This window comes from Lactuca saligna, chromosome 1 (assembly GCF_052625555.1).
Source record: "Lactuca saligna cultivar CGN05327 chromosome 1, ASM5262555v1, whole genome shotgun sequence".
NCBI lineage: Eukaryota > Viridiplantae > Streptophyta > Magnoliopsida > Asterales > Asteraceae > Lactuca > Lactuca saligna.
Genome location: NC_136417.1, coordinates 68,412,724 through 68,432,704, shown reverse-complemented (window position 1 = coordinate 68,432,704; position 19,981 = coordinate 68,412,724). Strand labels below are relative to the sequence as shown.

Here is a 19,981-nt window from a genome sequence, read left to right as displayed (position 1 = left end):
CGGGCTAGTCAATTTAGAGACGATAAGCGTCAAAAATGACTTTTTGATGGAAGATTATTTAGAAAGAGTAATCTTAACTAAGTTGTAGTATATGTTACAAGGATTCTGTGCATATAAAGAACGCCGAAATACGAGTTATAACGAAGAAGTTATGACCCGTCGAAGTTCCGCGACAGTACCGGCACGACGTTGAATGACGTAAAAAGTGAATTTACGTTAGAGCAATATTTAGACTTATCGATCTAAACAAAAGTCATAAAATACGTTAAACCTAAAGCGTGCATAAAAAGAACGCCAAAATCTGACTTCGTATGAGGAAGTTATGATTTTTCCAAAGTTTCGACTTAGCAGTATGCAGTCTGAATCCTCGATTTGAGATCGAGTGATTTTTAGCCAAAATAATCTAAATGAGAATCAAAGATCTCATCGATAGTAGTGAAACGATAAAAAGATAGATGGAAACGGACGTCAGATGAAGAAGTTATGAATTTATAACGGAGTTTTCCTGTCCCGACCTATTAAAAATAATATAAAAGTAATATATTTATAATATATTAAAAATAAAATCAAAATTAGCCAACAGAGTCTAAAAAAGAGTTGTAGAGAATATTCTCACCTACACGTCAATATAAAGAACATCGAAAACGGAGTTCGTATGCGAAAATTATGAATTTCTGAAGTTCGGGGTGCGAAACCCCAAAACTGTCAGCCACCACGACGTGGTAAAAGTGCCACGATGTGGCAAGAGCTCTGGAGTCTGTCAAACCCACTTGCAATGACGTATGCAGTGACGACCCAGCCACCACGACGTGGCAAGGGCAAATTTTTCCCTATAAATAGATTTGAAGGGCCAACCGAGTTTGGGTTGCTCCAGCTCCTCTCTCTCACTCCCGATACCTTCTATAGCCATCCCGAAGTACCCCCAAAGCCTCGGTTTCATCCCGAGACCCGAATCAAATCGTGAAACCCGAAGATCCCGAGAAGTGAGATTCCCGAGCCGAAGCTTTGCCCGCAAGAAGCCCGGTTTTTTTGAAGATCTTCCAGATCTACCAAAAAATACTACTTCTACAAGGCGTAGTGATGTTCGATCATCTTCTGATCAAGTGAGTGTATAGTTACTTTCTTCTAACACATAAATATTAAGTATTGGCTATGAAATACGTGTTATGCGTTTATATATATTATTGTTTATATGTGTGAGTGTATAGTTACTTTCTTCTAACACATAAATATGAAGTATTTTCTATGAAATACATGCTATGTGTTTATATATTGTTGTTTATTTGAGATAAGTGTGGAATGGATGTTTTATATAGTTTTTTTTTAAATGAGTTAAAATGTATATGTATTTTATATCTATAAATATGTTGGGTAGAACATGGGTAGATGAGATAGTTGGTATGTGATAAAATGATGAGGTATGAAAGATGATTAAGCATTATATTGGTAGATGCACCAAATAGAGAATGACATAATGCTAGCAGATGCACTTAAGCATAATATTGGTAGATGCACCAAATAGAGAATGTCATAATACTAGCAGATGCACTTAAGGATAATATTGGCAGATGCGCCTAATAGTGAATGTCGTTATCATGGCAGAGGCTCTTAAAGGATAATGTTGGCAGATGCGCCTTCTGTAGCAATGGAAGTTTGTGCTAATTCCTTAGGTCAATCCTTAGGAACGAATGAAGGAATAATAGTTGATTAACAGGGTAAAACCTTGAGAAATAAAGAAGATAATGGGGATGAGTAATTGGGTTGATTGTTTGATGATTGAATATAATAATTATATTATTGTGGGTCGAAAACCCTATATGCTCACCGGGCTCGCAAACCTGACCCACTCAGTTTTCTTTGCATTACAAGTAATGGTACAAGAGTATAAGTTGGTGGACTTGACGAGAGATTTTAGATTATAGATCAGTAGTTATAAATAGCTAATATACGGTCTATTTTATATTGTTTATGCTTTTGGTCTGTATCGGAACATGACATCCTGAGATTTTGTTATTTAATTAAAATACATTTCTTTAAAGAAAGGCTTTGATAAATTCTTATTATATTTTGTTTTGGGAACAAATTCCGCAACCGTTGTTTAATGAAAATACTTTTGGTCTGTATCGGAACATGACATCCCGAGATTTTGTTATTTAATGAAAATACATTTCTTTAAAGAAAGACTTTGATAAATTCTTATTATATTTTGTTTTGGGAACAAAATCCGCAACCGTTTTCTTTAAACGAATACTCTGATTTATAAAACAAAGCATAAACAAATCGGTCTTTTCTGACCATGAAATTGGGGATGTCACAGCTTGCCCTCTATTTTTCCACTAGTAACCGATTTTGGTGAGCTTCATATCATTTATATAGTGTGTTACAATTAGGGTTACACCATGTAAACCCTAATGTGACATGACTCTTCATTTCCATGACCCATGGGTTTGTAACTCCCATGGAGCATCCTATGGACCTTAGCCCAACTTGATAATCCATGGAGCATCTAGCCCACTATATAAGTATGGATGATTTACACAATCAAACCATATATTTAATTAGTCTCCTTTTTGATCACTTAATTAATTCCAGATTAATTCTTGATCAATACTAATTAAATAATATTATTAATACATTAGAACTTTTAATATATTAATAAACCATAAGTGTTATTTCTCTTATTTTAGTTTATCCAAATGCATGATGCCATGTAACCCAAATGGACCATGCCGGGTCGGGTCAAGTACATACCAGAAATAGTTATGGACTTAGACACCTTATCCAAAAAAAATATCGAGTCTTTAAAACTCACCCAACTCCATAAGAGAAGCTAGAAGATGAATTTGTTGCTTGCAAGATGATACTTCTCACCAAAGGCTTCATTCTCCTTTAAAAGTCACCAAAAGCACCAAACATGAGCTCACAACTTCAATGGGGGCTAGGGTTAGGGTAAAAGGGGGTTTGGGGGATGAGGATGAACCCTAAAATGGGTTTGGAGAGGTTTAACTATGAATGGAACCCTAAAATAATCATGGGATTAGGTCAGATCAACTGCCACATCGTGGTGACCTACACCACGTCGTGGTGGTGCAAAAGTCACACAGCCAACTTTGACCTCGCCACATCGTGGTGGTTCCTCCACCACGTCATGGCCATTGCCAAAACCACAAATCCACAACAGAAATGTGTCTCGAGAATCCGGGTGTTACACCTATAATAATGAATAAGCATCATTAGTGTTAGAAATGTTATGGTTAAATATATTTCATATTCGAGTTAACGTGGACGCAAAAGGTATGGACATTCCTTCCGTTGTGTGTTATTGTAATTCGGAGATGGAAGACTTCAAGCATGTTTTTATTACTTATGAAGTTGTAGTTGAGTTATGGAGGTTTCTTGGTAGGTGTGTGATGTTAGCATTCCAGGTTTCATAATCGTGGATGACGTGGTGCAATGGATCTATTTTGCAATATTTCCATTATTAAATGTATGGCTTTAGAATATGTTGTCATGACTATGTGGTGGTTTCTTTGGAATTTCTGGAATGATTTTCTGTGACAACAATGCTAGAAGGAATTTGTTATTAATATATTGATTGACTATTCTTATAATTATTTTGTCATTCGAAATAGAAAAATCGGTGTTAATCGTGTATCATGGTTATCAAACCCAATTTTATCATTTCCTTTGTAATTCTTTGTTAGCACTTTGCTAACTATTTTTAATAAAACTTGAGTTATTAAAAAGACCAAGTGCAGGACCACACGTTGTGTAAAAATAAAATCATATAGTAAAAACTTGACAAATATATGTTATTCGAAATAAATAAGTCATTGCAATATAAATTTTTCAAAAAATTATCGGCCGAAGATTTTTTATATTATTTTTAGACGGGATGATGTGTTATAAATAATGAACGCAATTGTTAACCATGTAATCCAATTTTATGTATAAAACGTATTTGCTAATTTGGCTTACCCTAGTGAATTAAATGGAGTGCATATTTGAATATCTAACAAGATTTAAGTTGAATTGAGTCACTTGAGTTATCAATCATTTGAGTTATCAATCTTGTGAACTTTATAGAACTTGACATATTTTGTTTTTTACTCTTTCTCCATTTGAACAGATAATTAGTTATACCATACAATGTAATCTAACCGAACTCAAACATTTCATGTCGAATAATACTACAATTTGATTGATAATATTATTAGATATAGAAATGTATCTTTCGATAGTTTTTGTATTTTTGTAATAGCTGAGGGTTAGTTTTGTAGCTTATATTTCAGGTTGTTATTATTCGTTATTGAGTTTGTTTCTAGTTTGTTAGAAGTCTATATATAGTTGTAAGAGCTTAGGCTCATTTTCAATTAATAAAAGATTCTCCGCTTTATGGTATCAGAGAGATTGCTCAAGCTTCCAATTCAAATTTTGTTTTCCGATCGTCATCTCTTATATCTCCAATCAGCCATTCCATCTGTGTGTTTGTTGATTGTGTTTTTCTACCATGTCGACCAATGTCTCACCATCGTCTTTCGGTTGTGGTTCTATTTTATCCCCCATGGATGATAGAACACATCCTTTTTATCATCACCATTCGGCAGTCCATGGTTTTGTTCTTGCATCACAATTACTCACCGGTGAGAACTACAATTCATGGAGTCAGGCTTAGGTTTTAGAATAATTTGATCTTCAAATATTACATTTGAAAAAAATTGAAACCTTCCTTATCAAATGATCATAAGACTTGCCAAAAATATGAAATCTTGATCATGATGAACAATTAATATCACTACTTTTGTTCAATAAGATACCAAAGTACATGAGAGACTCATTCCATACTTGAGATAATTGCAATAAATCTTTTCATAACACACACTCATGTTCTGAATGATATTCCACAATCAATACAATTGGTTAAATCTCGTGTAATAATTTCATAGCAGTTCGTTAAGATCTTTTTTTATATGGCAAATCAACTTCGATTCTTAAATAATCTACATCGCTTCTACTTCTATTCTAACCAAAGATTCCACTTTATCTAGAAAACACCAAACAAAATAGTTTCTTAGTGTGTCGGTAAAAACATGTTTTTTGGGAGATAGAAACTATTTCAACAAGCAATCGAGTCATAGGTATCTAAAATATTAATATCAATGGATTTTCCGCAAAGTGGTGATGAAATGTAGAACTTGTACAATATCTTCATTTTTCAAGTCGATCTAATCCATTCATTTGTAAATCTTTTTACTTTATTAAATATTTGGATCACATGCATATTTGGAACACCTCTAGTAGAGAGACATAGTTAATTTTGAAAGAACTTATTGTGAACCTCTTTTGGATACAAACATATTTGATTTGGAAAGAAAGAACTTGTATCAATATCTCAATTTCACACTCCATATCCAAAAAAAATTACAATCCAAAAAGAGGAAAAAGGAAATTCTTGTCAAAGGATTGTATTAAGAAATAGTAGACGTACATAACTTTGTAACAGTATAATGCTAATTCAAGTTCCTTAAGACAAAATCTATTCCAAACATATATGGTATGCTTGATTTCTTCCAATCTATTCTATAGATTTTATTTTTAGATATATTGCAAATACTAAATAGCAATCAAAATTTGTTTTCATTTTTCATGGTATTATGCATTGGTTAGATACATCATAACAAACTCTTTAGAAAAAATGTCTTCCACAAAGGAATATGATAAGTGAGATTTCGAACAAGTGTTTTCTTAATCTTCTTGGATTTGAAGAATTGATTCATCAAAATAACAAGTCACTATTTATATATCGGAAACTATTCATGAGTTCATCTTTGTAATCCTTTTCTTTCTAAAAAGTGAACTACTTTTTTCTCTTGCTAATATTAAAGTTTGCTCTTATTAAATGTGCAGCAAATTATTTTAAATACCAAAAAACCACATACTTCAACTATATTATGGGTCGGGTTCAGCAGAATTACCATTTTAGAGTAACTTATTTTATAATATTTGTAATTAATGATTTATCGTAAATAAATATTTATGTGTAATTTGACAGTATGTTTAACATAAGGATGTTTGCATTGCCTTGTAGTGTCATTTAAAATCAAAACCTTGAAAATTCTAAACCATTTCATCTGGTATGGATGTTTTTTTGCCTTTTAAGGAACATAAATACTTGAAGTTAGTCTAATGTTTGTAGATTATAATTATTTATGTTTACTTATCGATTAAGAATCAATAAACTTTATAAATTTTAAGACCCTATCTTATTTACATTGATAAGTTTTAGCCTACATAATTTTGCCTTCTTTTCATATAATTTTGCCTTCTTTTCATACCATTTTGAATTGGCTTAATAATAGTAGCTACATGAAGTCAAACATGATAAAAACACTCCAACTTTATGAATTTGTTTTACAACATTCATATGCCTTTATATACCAATTTTGACCATAATTCATCTAACCAAAATGGTTGTGGTATGTTTGGTGAATACCCGTATTTGAACATAATATTTCAAAAATTACCATTTTACCACTACAATGACGAGATCAATTCATACCAAGATTTAGGTTTTTATTTCATAGGTAGTTAACCATCAAAGCTACAATTACAAGAAAACATCTTAAAGCATACACAACACAATTTGGTGAATATCATAATCAAATAACCACTTAAGTCTTGAAAACTATTCTTTAGGCACCTTCCGTCTTGATACCATATTCTCCACCTTCTGCATAAATTTAACAAGACACAACAATTCTCAATCTATCCCCAATATTAAGAATACCAATATTTCAATCTCAGCAATCCATAAGTTGGCCCACACTGTCTCAGTGACATCATAAACCAGGTACACAGTGGACCCATTAGATGGGCCCATTAGATGGGCCCATTAAAATGTGACTTACATGCTCGGTGTGTGGCAAGTACTTCCCATCAAAGGTCAGCACTACACGCTCTTTCCCATCCACGCCCTTCACTTTGTCAACCGAGCAAAAGAAGTCTATAGCTGACATTCTGACAAGATAAAAACGGAAACCCAAGTCAGCGTCCACATGGACTTTTTATTTTTATTTTTAAGTCCATGTGGACGGAGTGTGAATAGAGATTGCCAACTTGGATGCCACATAGGACAAATAACTTGATTAGTTAGGCAATTGTATTTGTAGGTCTAAATGATGCAACTGAAAACACAATTAAAAGAATTGGGGACTTAAAAAGAGAAAATTAGGGATAGTTTTTTTAATTATACTTGTTAATAAGATGCAACAATATTACCATTTTCCTCCAAGAACATCTAAATTACATGTTTTTGAACAGTTAACAATTTGATTGCGAAGTGAAATTTTGGGTATTGGAAGAGTACTTACATGCCATCACCAAAATCTTCATTGATGATTTCCTTAATGCTTTCACCAAAGTGCATAACAGCTTCGTTTAACCTTCAAAATTTATGATTAGGTAAAAGATTTAGTACCAATTTAAGTTAACTCCCATCAATCGAGTCCCAATTTCAGTCGATGTTTTCAATCAATTATAAAATTATAAAATTGGTATATTCAATTTGAGAATTGTTTCCCCAATCATCACAAAGTATCATTGATCTCGTGCTAAAATCGAATATTAACAGAAGAACAGTAACTGGATTTCGAAAAAGAAAACGAATTGGGGTTGAAATATATAACCTGTAGATGGTAGGATCCTGGATAATGGATGGATCGTAGGATCTAAGAGGGGGTTCCATCATCAGCTGGATTTGAGAATCCACAAAGCCGGGGAGTGATGCCCGGAGTTTAGGGACAGTATCGGGCTTCAATTGAGCTTGACGTCGCAGGAGCTGAGCAACATAGACATTAGTCAATCCAGTCTCCTCCGCTATTTGACTGAAAGTCTTGCCGGAACGTCGCTTCACCGCCATTAATGAACTCACGATGCTAGCTTTCGTCGGTGTTTCCTGTTCCATTTTTGCCGATTCGAGTAATTTGCACCGAATTTGTTGCCTGTTCCTTTTTATATGCAAAACTTTCGTCGGTTATAGGTTGAGTTATCTTACTGATTGTAGCCTTGTGGTTTGTAGGGCAAACGATAACTAGCGTTGGCGGCTTGCTGAAGTTGTGCAATAATGGTGGCGAAACTCAAATGCATATCGTCTTCCAGTGGAATCTAGTAAACGACATCGTATTTCAACAACCTTTTGTTTTATTTGAAGAACAAAATTTTCTAATCAATATTAATAATTTATATAGTTAACCACCTAGTTTAAAATGTAGTTTTTTAATTGAATCTGTATAGTATAGTGATTATTTTCGGTTTAATAGGTTCAAGTGACTTGACCGTTAGTTAAACCGAATTTCTAAATTTTTTATGTTTTTTTTATTATTATTTCTAAACATACAAATACGAAAATACAAACATTAAAATACCAAGGTTGCAAAAAAAAAAAAAAAAAAGAAAAAACCTCAAATAAACTCTAGCTTTAGCTAGTCAGTCAACTGGGTTAAAAAATTAATCAGTTAGACGATGATTAATTGAAGACCTCAAATTACTAATTCTTCACTTTAAAAAAATTAAATATGATAAATATTATAACAAAGTTCGTAAATATCACTATTATCATAACAAAATAGTTTAATATGATTAATACAATAGTAATCGTTCATAAAATAGTTTCTATTGAGATATCATTTCTTCAGATTGTTAAAATATCATCGTTTGTTCTTGTTTCACTTAATGTGTAGGCAACGATTAATTATTTGGCGTCTTTTAGTCGGTCAGGTAGCACCTATGGATTAGTCAGATATTAATCGGGACATGTTGGGTCTAAAAATATAGTTTATACTTTGCTTTTCTAGGTTCAAGAATCTTTTCAAGAAGCCTCCTCACTCAAAGTGCGTTCAAAGTTAATTTTTTGAAGAAAAGTCCAACTGTTCAAGATAAAGTCATTCAGATAGAAGATTCATATGTTCATCTTGAAAGTTGTGAAGAAACTGAAGATAAAGATGCTGAAGCCAAGCATAAAGCGGAGATTGAAAAGACTCGCAAGCTACAAACCCAGGGGGAGTTTGTTAGGTCAAAAGAAAAAAAAAGCTATAAACCAAGGGGGGAGATTGTTGGGTCTAAAAATATGGTTTATACTTTGCTTTTCTAGGCTTTTGTAGTTTTCGGTCTAGGGCCGAAAACAATCTTGGGTTTTATTGTAACTTGGATTAAAATCACATGTGATTTCGGTCTGGGTATTGGGTTTGGGCCTTGGGTTTTAGTCCATAGGTATATATAGTGGAAGAGGTGTGTCCAAGGAAGCATTAGAGAGGGTGGGATGTTTTGGGGCTGCCATTAGTAGATGAGCATGTTCTAGAGATAGAAAGTAAGAGAGAACATATGTGTGTGTGTGTGAATCTTCTGTACATAGAGCATCATTGAATATTATTGTGATACATTGAAGATTCATCTTGTTCTTCTTCTTCTCCGTTCTATCTTGCATCATCCACTTGATTGGGATTCTGCACCATCAAGTGGATTGGATTGATATGTCAAGCTAATTTGGGGACTTACAGTTGGTATCAGAGCTTGGATCATATCAATTAAATTGGAAATATCTTGAACGTTTTTTGGATTTGTTTTAAGGATTTTACATTTTTGTTTTGTTTTTGAAGAAATATTGGGTGTTTGTTCTTCGTGTTCTTCAAAAATTTGAGTTTTAGATCGAGTTTTGTGCTTAAAAATGTGAAAAATCGTGTTTTTTTACGTAAATTACGAGATCCAGCAGCCATTTTCACACAAGGAGGAGTTTGTCCGAGGTGTTTTCGGCCGGAAGCTCGTTTGCGGTCGGAAACAGTTCTCGATGGAGTGTGTCTAAAGCGATTTCGGTGGAGCGTGCGAAGGGTTTTCGGTCTCCGAGTGTTCGGTCCTTACATGTTCGGTCAACAACTATTTTCGGTCAGCAGGTGCGAGAGTTCTTGGTCTGACCAAGAAGCTTCGCATTTTCGGTCATAATTTCGGATTTTTGACATTTTTGGCCCAAAATCAATTTTTCGAATTTTGAAGTTTCGTTTTCGGCATAAAGCTTTGACTTTTGATTTTTGACTTACTAGTTTGACTTTTAACCTTAAAAAATTGACTTTGACTTTCAAGTTTGACCTTGACTTTAAACTTTGACTTTCTTATTTAACTTTCAAGATTGCACGTTTGACTTTTTAAGTTTGACTTTTTAAATTTGACTTTTGAGGTTTATAGTCAAAGGGTATTTTTGGTAAGCAATGAGTTCCTCAATCACCAAGGGTAATGAAACTTCATGTTCTCAATTTTGTGAAGCTACAATTAAGTTTCTCCGTGATCAAATCGATATATTGAAAAGAGAAAATGAGGACCTTAAATATGAAGGATATACACTTAGGAAGGACCAAAAATCCTTAAAAGCACAACTAGATGCCAAAACCAAGGACTTTAGAAAACTTCAAGAAGAATATAACAACAAATGTGCGAATTATACCTATGTTAAGGAACAACTTGCTAACTTGACTGTCGAACTTGATGCATTAAAAGCTAAATATAAAGATGCTGAATTCAACTTTAAGAAATTTGATGTGTCAAGTGAGGTAGTTGCATCCATGATAGAAAAAAAATTAACATATAAAGATAATCAAACTAAGGGTCTAGGGTATCATAGTGTTCCACCTCATTTCAATGACAACTATAACCCATCCTTTGAAACAAATGAGGAAGAAATACCTGCTCAGTATGGCCAAACCCCTGAGCCAGTTTCAGTTAAGACCGAATAATCAGGCCAAACTGAGAGTGTTGAGAAGGATACTAATAATTCTACTTCCTGTGCAGGTAAAGTAGTGGAAGATGAGGACAAGGAAAACATAAATTATTCTAGTTCCATTGATTCTATTGATTATCAAACAAATGACTCCTTAAACTCTGAATGTATTGCTTCTAATCAATTTATCTCTAATAATCAACCTGCTGTTGGTAAATACAGGCCACCAGAACAAGTGAAACAGCTGGCTTGTTGTATATGTGCATATGGGAACAATAAAAAACGGCAAGGGCACGTCATTAGGGGTAGGCAACAATTCCTATGTGAAGAAAAAAACATGTTTTCATTGTGGAACACCTAGACATATTGCCAGAAATTGTCCAAATCACGCATATGTTCCATATTATGCACAAAGATGGCAGAATGCGATAAGAGAGAGATTTTCCAAAAGAAACCCTTTGAGTCCACGTTCATACAATGGTGATTGGAACGCCAATAAGGGCAAGAATCAAACTCCCAAGGTCAAGAAAGGAATGATGGCTAAGAAGACAAATTCAAGAGATGCTCCAGTGAAACCATGACCGGTTAGGTCAAAGTCATCTCAAGTCTCAACGAACGACTTCAAGTTCAAAAGCAAGTGATAAGGCATCCATCCGATCAAATAAGAAATAGGTTAAACCCGACTATAGATGGATACCAAAGGTTCATACTCCCAAATCTTCTAATGATTCTTACATTTCTTCATCTTCTATTTGTGATAAGCAGGATATGTCATGGGAGAGAGTACATTGCAAAGATGACAAAGGTCAACCCAGTTTCAAAATGGATTAGGTTCCAAAGACCAATTAATCCCACACTCTGTGCTGGAGCAACTATAGAGGCATATCACCAGACTTCGGTTTGTTAATAGTGGTTGTTCCAAGCACATGATAGGGGACATCTCTCAACTGTACAACACTCAGAACTTTAAGTGAGGGTATGTGTCCTTTGCAGGAAAGGAAGAAAGGAAAGGATCACACATGGGGTTTGTACTCAATGATGAGAAGAATTTTTGGATCTGTTCTGAGATTGAAATATGTGTGCTATTCTCGGATCATCTGGATACAAATTCAATTGGTGAATTTTGGTTTGAGTTTTCTTCTCGATACTCCTGAGTCTTCTTAAAATGATTCGTTTCAAAGACAAATTTTTTAATTTTGCGCATTTATTTTATTTCTTCCCTATACCCAAATTAAGGGGGAGAAATCAAAATACAAAAAAAAATCAAGAAAAAACAAAAATTAAAAAATATATGTCTTTCCTTGGTAGGTGTTATTGGGAAGTGATATGAAGTATAGTGATAAAGGGAAATCTAAAATTCGTGTAATGCGCTAAAGCTAAATTGTCTAGACTTTGTGTTCAATGTGTTGGTATGCACAAAGGATTCAAATTTAAAAGGACTAGACATAGATTGACAATGAAAGGACTTAACTGTGTTAATTCCTATGGACTTAGATAGTTTCATTTAGACTAACCATGCGACGTTTGGATAGACTGATCAGTGAGATAAACAAGAGAACCTGCAGGATACATTAAAGTCATATGTATCTAAAACTGTGGCTCAACATTTCCTCGATGTATGGACTCATGTACTTAATTCCGGTGCTGATAAGGCGTCTGGGGGGTTCTGATAAAGTAGGTATGTAGGAAATTATTTTCTTGCTTTCTATTTGCCAGTCATATGTTGCTTCATCTGTGTGATTGGAACATATCCGACCTGGAATGTAACATATGCAACTCTATCTCTATGCATCTTCTTACTTATGAAATTATTTCTATCTGTTAGTCATATGATGTCCCCTCTGCGTGATTGGAAGATCCGACCTGGGACACAACGTATGCAACATTCTATCTCCCTAATCCTCTATCTATGTTAGTCATATGTTGTTCCCTCTGCGTGATTGGAAGACATCCGACCTGGGATGCAACATATGCACTTCTATATCTGACTTCTGTCTTAATGATTGTCTACTCACCTAAAGTAAGGAGTACTGCCTAAAATATACTAGTGCTCGTGTCAATTTAGGTGTACTGCCTAAAAAATAAAAGACACACTCAACTCACAATCATCGCTTAGCATCCTAAGTTTAAGTCTAGAAATTTCCTACAAATTCCTAGTTCGCTTAAACTAATGCTCTAATACCAACTATGACATCCCCAATTTCACGGCCAGAAAAGAGCAATTCATTTATGCTTTGTTTTAAAATCAGAGTAATCTTTTTTAAGGAAAACAGTTGCGGAATTTGTTCCCAAAATAAAATATGATAGAATAAAATTTATCAAAGCATTTCTTAAAGAAATGTATTTTCATTAAATAACAAAATCTCAAGATGTCATGTTCCGATACAGACCAAAAGCAGAAACAGTATAAATTAGACCTTACAACAGTTATTTATAACTACTGATCTATAATCCAAAACCTCTCATCAAGTCCACCAACTTATACTCTTGTACCATTACCTGTAATGCAAAGAAAACTGAGTGGGTTAGGCTTGGGAGCCTAGTGAGCATATAAGGTTTTCAACCCACAATAATACATTTATTATATTCAATTATCAAACAATCAACCCAATTACCCATCCCCATTATCTTCTTTATTTCTTAAGGTTTTACCCTAAAAATCAACTATCCTTTATTCATTCGTTCCTAAGGATTTACCTAAGGAATCGACACGAAGTCCATTGCTGCCAAAGTTTATCTATCATGTACTAAGTCCATAGTTATTAGGCGCTAACTCCATAGTCACCAAGGTTAACTTAACAGTAGGTGCTAACTCCATAGTCACCAAGTTTTATACAATAGGCCCGAAGTCACATCGTCACCAAGGTTTACTCGATAGGCACTAAGTCGCATAGTCGCCAGGGTTTACTTAATAGGCACAAAGTCACATCGTCACCAAGGTTTACTCGATAGGCACTAAGTCGCATAGTCGCCAAGGTTTACTTAATAAGCACGAAGTCACATCGTCACCAAGGTTTACTCGATAGGCACTAAGTCCATAGTCACCACGGTTTATCTAACAGTAGGCGCTAACTCCATAGTCACCAACTATCCCATCTACCCTTGTTCTACCCAACATTTTTGTAGATATAAACACTTACACAGTTTAAATCATTTAACACTTGTATAAAACATCAATTCCATGCCCATTTCAAATAGACAAATAATATATAACACATAGCACGTAGTTCATAGCTAATACTTTATATTTATGTGTTAGAAGAAAATAGCTATACACTCACACGTATAAACAACAATATATATACACATAGCACGTATTTTATAAAATACTTCATATCTATGTGTAAGATGAAAGTGACTATACACTCACTTGATCAGAAGATGATCGGACAACACTACGGCTCTAAGAGTAGATATTCTTCGGTGAAACCGGGATCACTTCACACACCGGGTTTCTCGCGGACAGAGCTTCGGCTCGGAAACTCTTTTCTTCTCGGGATCTTCGGGTTTCGGTACTTGCTTCGGTCTCGGGGTTGATACCGGGGCTGCGGGGGTACTTCTTTGCACGTAAATTGAGGTAATATGGGTGAGAAATGAGAGAATGAGCAACCAAACTCGGCTGGCCCTTCATATATATTTATAGGGCAAAACTGGCCCTTGCCACGTCGTGGGCTTCGCCGTCACAGCATGCGTCATCTCAAGTTGCATCTGGGGGACTTCCGGAGGTGTCAGAAGGCTTGCCATGTCGTGGCACTGCTTGCCACGTCGTGGTCTCTGACACAGCTTTGGGGTTCGCGCCCCGAACTTCAAAAATTTATAACTTTCGCATACGGACTCCGTTTTCGATGTTCTTTATATCAACACGAAGGTGAGATTATGCTCTACAACTCTCGTTTAGAATCCATTGGATAATTTTGAATTTATTTTTAATATATTATAATTATATTACTTATATATTATTTTTAGTAGGCCGGCACAGGAAAACTCCGTTATAAACTCATAACTCCTTCGCATGACGTCCTTTTTCGTCCGTCTTTTCGTCGTTGCACTACTATCGATGAGATCTTCAATTATCATTTAGATTGTTTTGGATAAATATCACTCTAACGTAAATTCACTATTTACGTCGCGCTGTGTCATGCCGGTTCTGTCGAGAAACTTCGACAAGTCATAACTTCTTCGTTATAACTCGGATTTCGGTGTTCTTTATATTTTCGGAAACCTTGAGACATATACTACAACTTGGTTAAGATTAATCCTTCTAAATAATCTTCCATAAAAAGTCATTTTTGATGCTTATTGTCTCTAAATTGACTAGCCCTAATCTACAGGCGTTACAACATTGGTGCCTTCTATCCACTTCTACAGGAAGGTAACTCACATCGCATTGCTAAAGTCCCGTGGAAAAAACCCTACCTGTTGGATGATAGATTCCCAAACTGTCAACATCAAAATGACACCCAATTAATAATTGGGTTCCAACACATAACCATAAGTCCATTCTTGGGGTAAAAGACTAATTTACCCCCAACTTAGCTTGATTCAAGCCTAAGGCCCAATCCAATGGCCCAAAAGTCAAACAATGAGCCAAAGCCCAACATATGGCCCGGTCTTACCCTAAGGCTCAACCATTTATTCTAGTCTAAACATTTGGTAATTCTAATTGTCCAATATCTTATAATCATCAAGGCCCAATTATGGCATATCTATGGCCCAATTTTCCAAATTGGGCCCAAGCCTTTCCAATGGGCATTATCCTAAATCCCATCTAAATATTCTAGTCTATATACTTGTTCTTGGATGGCCCATTAATACCCCAATCACCAAAGCCCAACAGACAGGCACAACTTAAGGCCCTAAAACAATTAGGGTTTTCACATAAAATGACGATTAGGGTTAAGTGTTCTTACTTAATCCCTTAAGGACTTAATCCATTAAGTCTATCATTCTACAAGGTAAATTATACGGTGTGATCGGGTGTAATTTCATAATTCAATTCCAATGTCCCAAAATGCGGGTCCCAATAATTCCAAACCAATAAATCCACAATTAGGGTTTTCTAAACCCTAATTAGGGTTTCCAACCCAATCGCATGCCCATTAGTCAAATGATTAGGTTTTTAGGTCAATCAGGGCTTCATTGCAGTAGTACACGAACTCACCAGATGAAAAGTGTCAGATTGTAAAGTGACTCTGATCACCCTCATTGCTTTTACATTGTTAATCAGTTTGTCTTTTTCGTCTTGAGGAACTTCTTTCACATCGATCATCAGCAGATTGTACTCTTTCTGTGTCTTGATGGTTATGTTAGCTCTGGAGTGGGTGAAAGGACCCACAATAATAGACTCCCAGATCAAATATCCGTTGTCCACTGATCCAAGAACATAATCTTCAAAGTTAAGAGCCTAGACTTCATACTCTTGAGTATACAAGATCGGAATCCTCATAGTCGAACCAATGCTATTGGAGATGTTGATGGGATTGGTTTGAGAATCTTCGTGTGACATGATGACTTGATTTGTTTACCTTTCAAGAATCATACTTGTAAAGCGATATTAGGGTAAAATCGAGATCAAAGAACAACGTCAATGAAGAGATGACGGCTCAACATATTCGACAAAAGCAGAAAACCTAAAGATTTTCTTCAAACATAAGAGATGCGTATGAATTACACAGCCTCCGACTCTGATACAAATTGATGAGATTAAAACTCTTTAAGATCGATGAGATTCTTAAAAAGTAACAAAATAACATAAAGCAATTAAGAACACAAGATGAATCAAAACTGGTGTCGAATGATTAATAATCCACAACCTCAGAAGAATTTTATGAAGAATTGCTACTGTAGAGGTGTGTTAAGGTTACAAAAGATATGATCGACAACCTCTACATACACGGTGCATGCATGCATAATATAAAGCTAACCCTTATAAATGTAACACAGCTGGACATGCCCAGAACCGTGAGAACAATGGAATATAAAAAAAAAATCCCAATGATGCAGTATTACAAATCCAACAAAGCACTTAAGGAAAAAGTGCTTAATGGGCGTGTATGTTGGTCATACACAAGAGTATGTTACGTATATGTGCCCGTGTTCACGATCATGCATGCAGCCTAGTACGCAGGGTGTACGCGTGGTACGCGTAGCGTACCAAGCTTAGTCTTAAGCTTTTGTGATTTGGGCCATATTTGGATTATTGGGGTTTTAGGACTTGTTGGCCCATTATACGTTCTAAATTTGGTCCATTTTTATGCTTTGGGCCTTCCTGGATTTGAGCCCATAATGGGTTTTGGGCATCATTTAGGAATTTGGGCCATTTTGGGCTTTTGGAGCAATTGGGCTGGGACTAGATATTTAAGCCAAGCAAGGAAGAAGGAAAATGGTCTTTTACCCTGGAAGTTAGACAAATGAATTAGATTCCTAGTTATGTTTTATGGCCCAAATATTGACTGGGGTTTTATGTGATTGATTAGCGCGGGGATTTTCTGGATCAACAATCCGAGCATTTATCTGATTTTCACCAATCTGAGGTAAGTCTCCTCATTATGCTTGAAGGTTCGAAGGCACCAATGTCGACCCATGATTTATTATGTTTAGGGTGCTAGTTTTCTGTGTGATTCTTGCGTGTCTAGAATGTGATATGTATAACTAGCGGGGTCCGATGGCGGCCTAGGCCTGATGGGTGAATGTATGTTATTTATCTTAGTCATTCTTGCATGTGTTTATGTGTCTGTATGAATGTCAGCAGGGCCTGATGAATGTGATGGGCAGGGCCCATCTCATGTTCTGATAGATCTGTTTCGAATGGGGATTGATGTCGGGCGGGCCCGATGGTTGTTGGGCATGGGCCATTATATGTTTGATTTGTATGGTATGAGGTATTTTCTGGAACTTACTATGCTCCGTGCTTATGGTTTTCAGTTTATGTTTTAGGTACTTCTAGATCGAAGGGGAAGGTCTCGGGATGATCACATCGCACACACCATGTTGTTCCGTATTTTGTTGACTTGATGTATTTGGATGATTATTGACATACTCTGATTTTATTTTATGGTTTTATGAACATGTTTTGGATGATGGTTTTATTATTATAAAAATGAAATTTTTTGTCTTAAATTTTGGGATGTTACACTAACATATGTTGTTTGTGATAACTATGGGTCATAATGTGTGAGTTATGCATAGTGTAAATGATTGAATATCATATTGTTGATATTGTGATGTTATAGCGATACATATATACCATAGGATGGTATATTTATATGTGCAGGTGAATTGAATGAGAAAGTAGTGTTGTTGATGTGTTACACATTAAGACTGTGTTCTACATTGACGTGTCATGGGATGACACAATGATATTCTTTGATGTGTCATGAGATGACATCATTGTTATTCATTGATGTATCACGGGCAGACACCATTGTTATTCGTTGATGTCTCATGGGCTGACACCGATGTTATTCGTTGATGTGCCACGGGTTGACACCGTTGTTATTTGTTGATGTGTCACGAGATGACATTGTTGATATTTGTTGATATGTTACGAGCCGACGAGACAATCTATGTGGTTATTGATGGGTAACGATTTATAGTTTACATGTGAAAGTTATGTTGATACTTTGTTAGATCTCTTAAAAGAGATTCATGATTTTAAGTTATATATGTGATTACATTATTATGTTAAATTATGTGTTATTTTGTGTGGTTATGTGATTTATGTTATTGTAGTTGTTATTCACTAAGTCGTGTGTCTGACAATGTTTTTTTGTGTTTGTTTTGCAGGTTAGAGATAATAGCGCCCAACTCGGATCTTGTATTTGTGGCCAGTACGAACCCTATTGATAACTTCTTGTGCTTAGTACCAGTGTACACCAAAATGTTTAAAAGTTATTTCTATAAAGTGGTTGATCCTGGGGTGTACGTGGTGTGAAAACCTAGGCGTGACTGATCGGTTTGAACCCGTTTTAAAACATTGTTAATGACCAATTTTCGTAATCCCTATAAATATTTTGATAATGTTGTTTAGAAATATTGAAAATAGTTATCATGTTTGAAATTTGGTGTTGGAAAAATTGATTTGGCCACTTTTCAAAAATGTTTTTTTGACCACGAACTTCGAACCAAAAATATTATTAAAATGGACAAATGGTTATATGTTTGTGTTCTCCTCCACAATTCTTTCGTTTTGGTATATTATACGTCCAAAATGGAATTAAGACATATGAAAAATTAATCATTATAATGAGGTAGTTTGAATAATTGGGAAAAGGACCGTGGAAACCTGCAATCACAATAGGTAAGGAGGTAGTTTGAGTCCTACAGATGGCGCCAATATGTTATATCAGACTTCTGGGGATGACGATGATGTTGATGGAAGAGCACTGGTGAAAGTCTGCAATCACAACAAGTTAACAAGTCGTCAGCCAATCTCCAGGAGGAGGTCCTAGGACAACGCTTCGACGGTCAAGTCAATCTCAGAGAGAGATTATGTGTAAAGTGTGAGGCTTAGAGAGAGTTGGGATCAAGATCCCTTTACCATTGGATGCACATTAACTTTTATAGTGAGGGTCCGTACACATATCTCGCTTGTGGAGATAGGTGTGTCAGACCCCGATCGTGACAAGGGAGCTGATTGGTAGATCGTACCTTTGTCCCCTGTTGGAGCTGTGATTGGCTTAGCCATAACAGTGGGCATGCACTTGCACTGGATTTACCAGGTGCTTGTACGTCGTCTATCAATTTTCCTGCGTGGGTTCCAGGATGGAACCCGTTTATTGAGGGCTATTTCGTTCTAGGCCGGAATGGGTTCTAGGTAGTAAGGATGACAAACGTCTTTGGTGCTTTCTGGCGTGTCTAGGAGGCACGCTACCAATATATTTTTAGTTATCCCATATATGTGAGAGAACAAAAAACAAGGTTTTAAGTAAAAAAGTCTTATTGTAAGACTTATAGAACTAATGTTCTTATTTACATGTGCACAAAGTGCAAATAAGAACCAATTTGGGTCTATTGAACTTGTGTGAATGTGTGTCATAAGGATAAAAATGCACCAACGGTTGAACAAAAAAGTCCAACAACCTTTTGCTAATATTTCTTTTTCGTAACTAAAAAACTTATGACCATATTTATTTTGAAGTACATTATGAGTTACGAAACATTGGTTTGAGCCGAAGGCCGTGGGTGAATGTATTACAATAACCATGTTGTCTCCTTTAT

At 35.5% G+C, this 19,981-nt stretch overlaps 1 protein-coding gene across 1 annotated transcript; it reads right to left on the bottom strand.

Annotated features, from left to right (window-relative positions):
* Positions 1–6,552: 6,552 nt before the first annotated feature.
* On the bottom strand, positions 6,553–8,161 carry CYN (cyanase). Its single transcript, XM_078987337.1, has 4 exons — positions 7,686–8,161; positions 7,371–7,442; positions 6,909–7,017; positions 6,553–6,730 (listed from the first exon to the last, which is right to left on the bottom strand). Exons 1-4 carry the CDS (start codon positions 7,961–7,963, stop codon positions 6,686–6,688), a joined length of 504 nt encoding a protein of 167 aa, XP_078843463.1. The 5' UTR covers positions 7,964–8,161; the 3' UTR covers positions 6,553–6,685.
* Between the last annotated feature and the right edge of the window lie 11,820 nt (positions 8,162–19,981).

What these genes read in the sequence shown, in the direction of transcription:
- CYN (XM_078987337.1), bottom strand. Translation starts at nt 7,963, where the DNA reads ATGGAACAGGAAACACCGACGAAAGCTAGCATCGTGAGTTCATTAATG. An exon ending in CAGGATCCTACCATCTACAG is followed by an intron (nt 7,443 to 7,685) that starts GTTATATATTTC and finishes TAAATTTTGAAG; the next exon opens with GTTAAACGAAGCTGTTATGC. An exon ending in ACTTGCCACACACCGAGCAT is followed by an intron (nt 6,731 to 6,908) that starts GTAAGTCACATT and finishes AAATTTATGCAG; the next exon opens with AAGGTGGAGAATATGGTATC.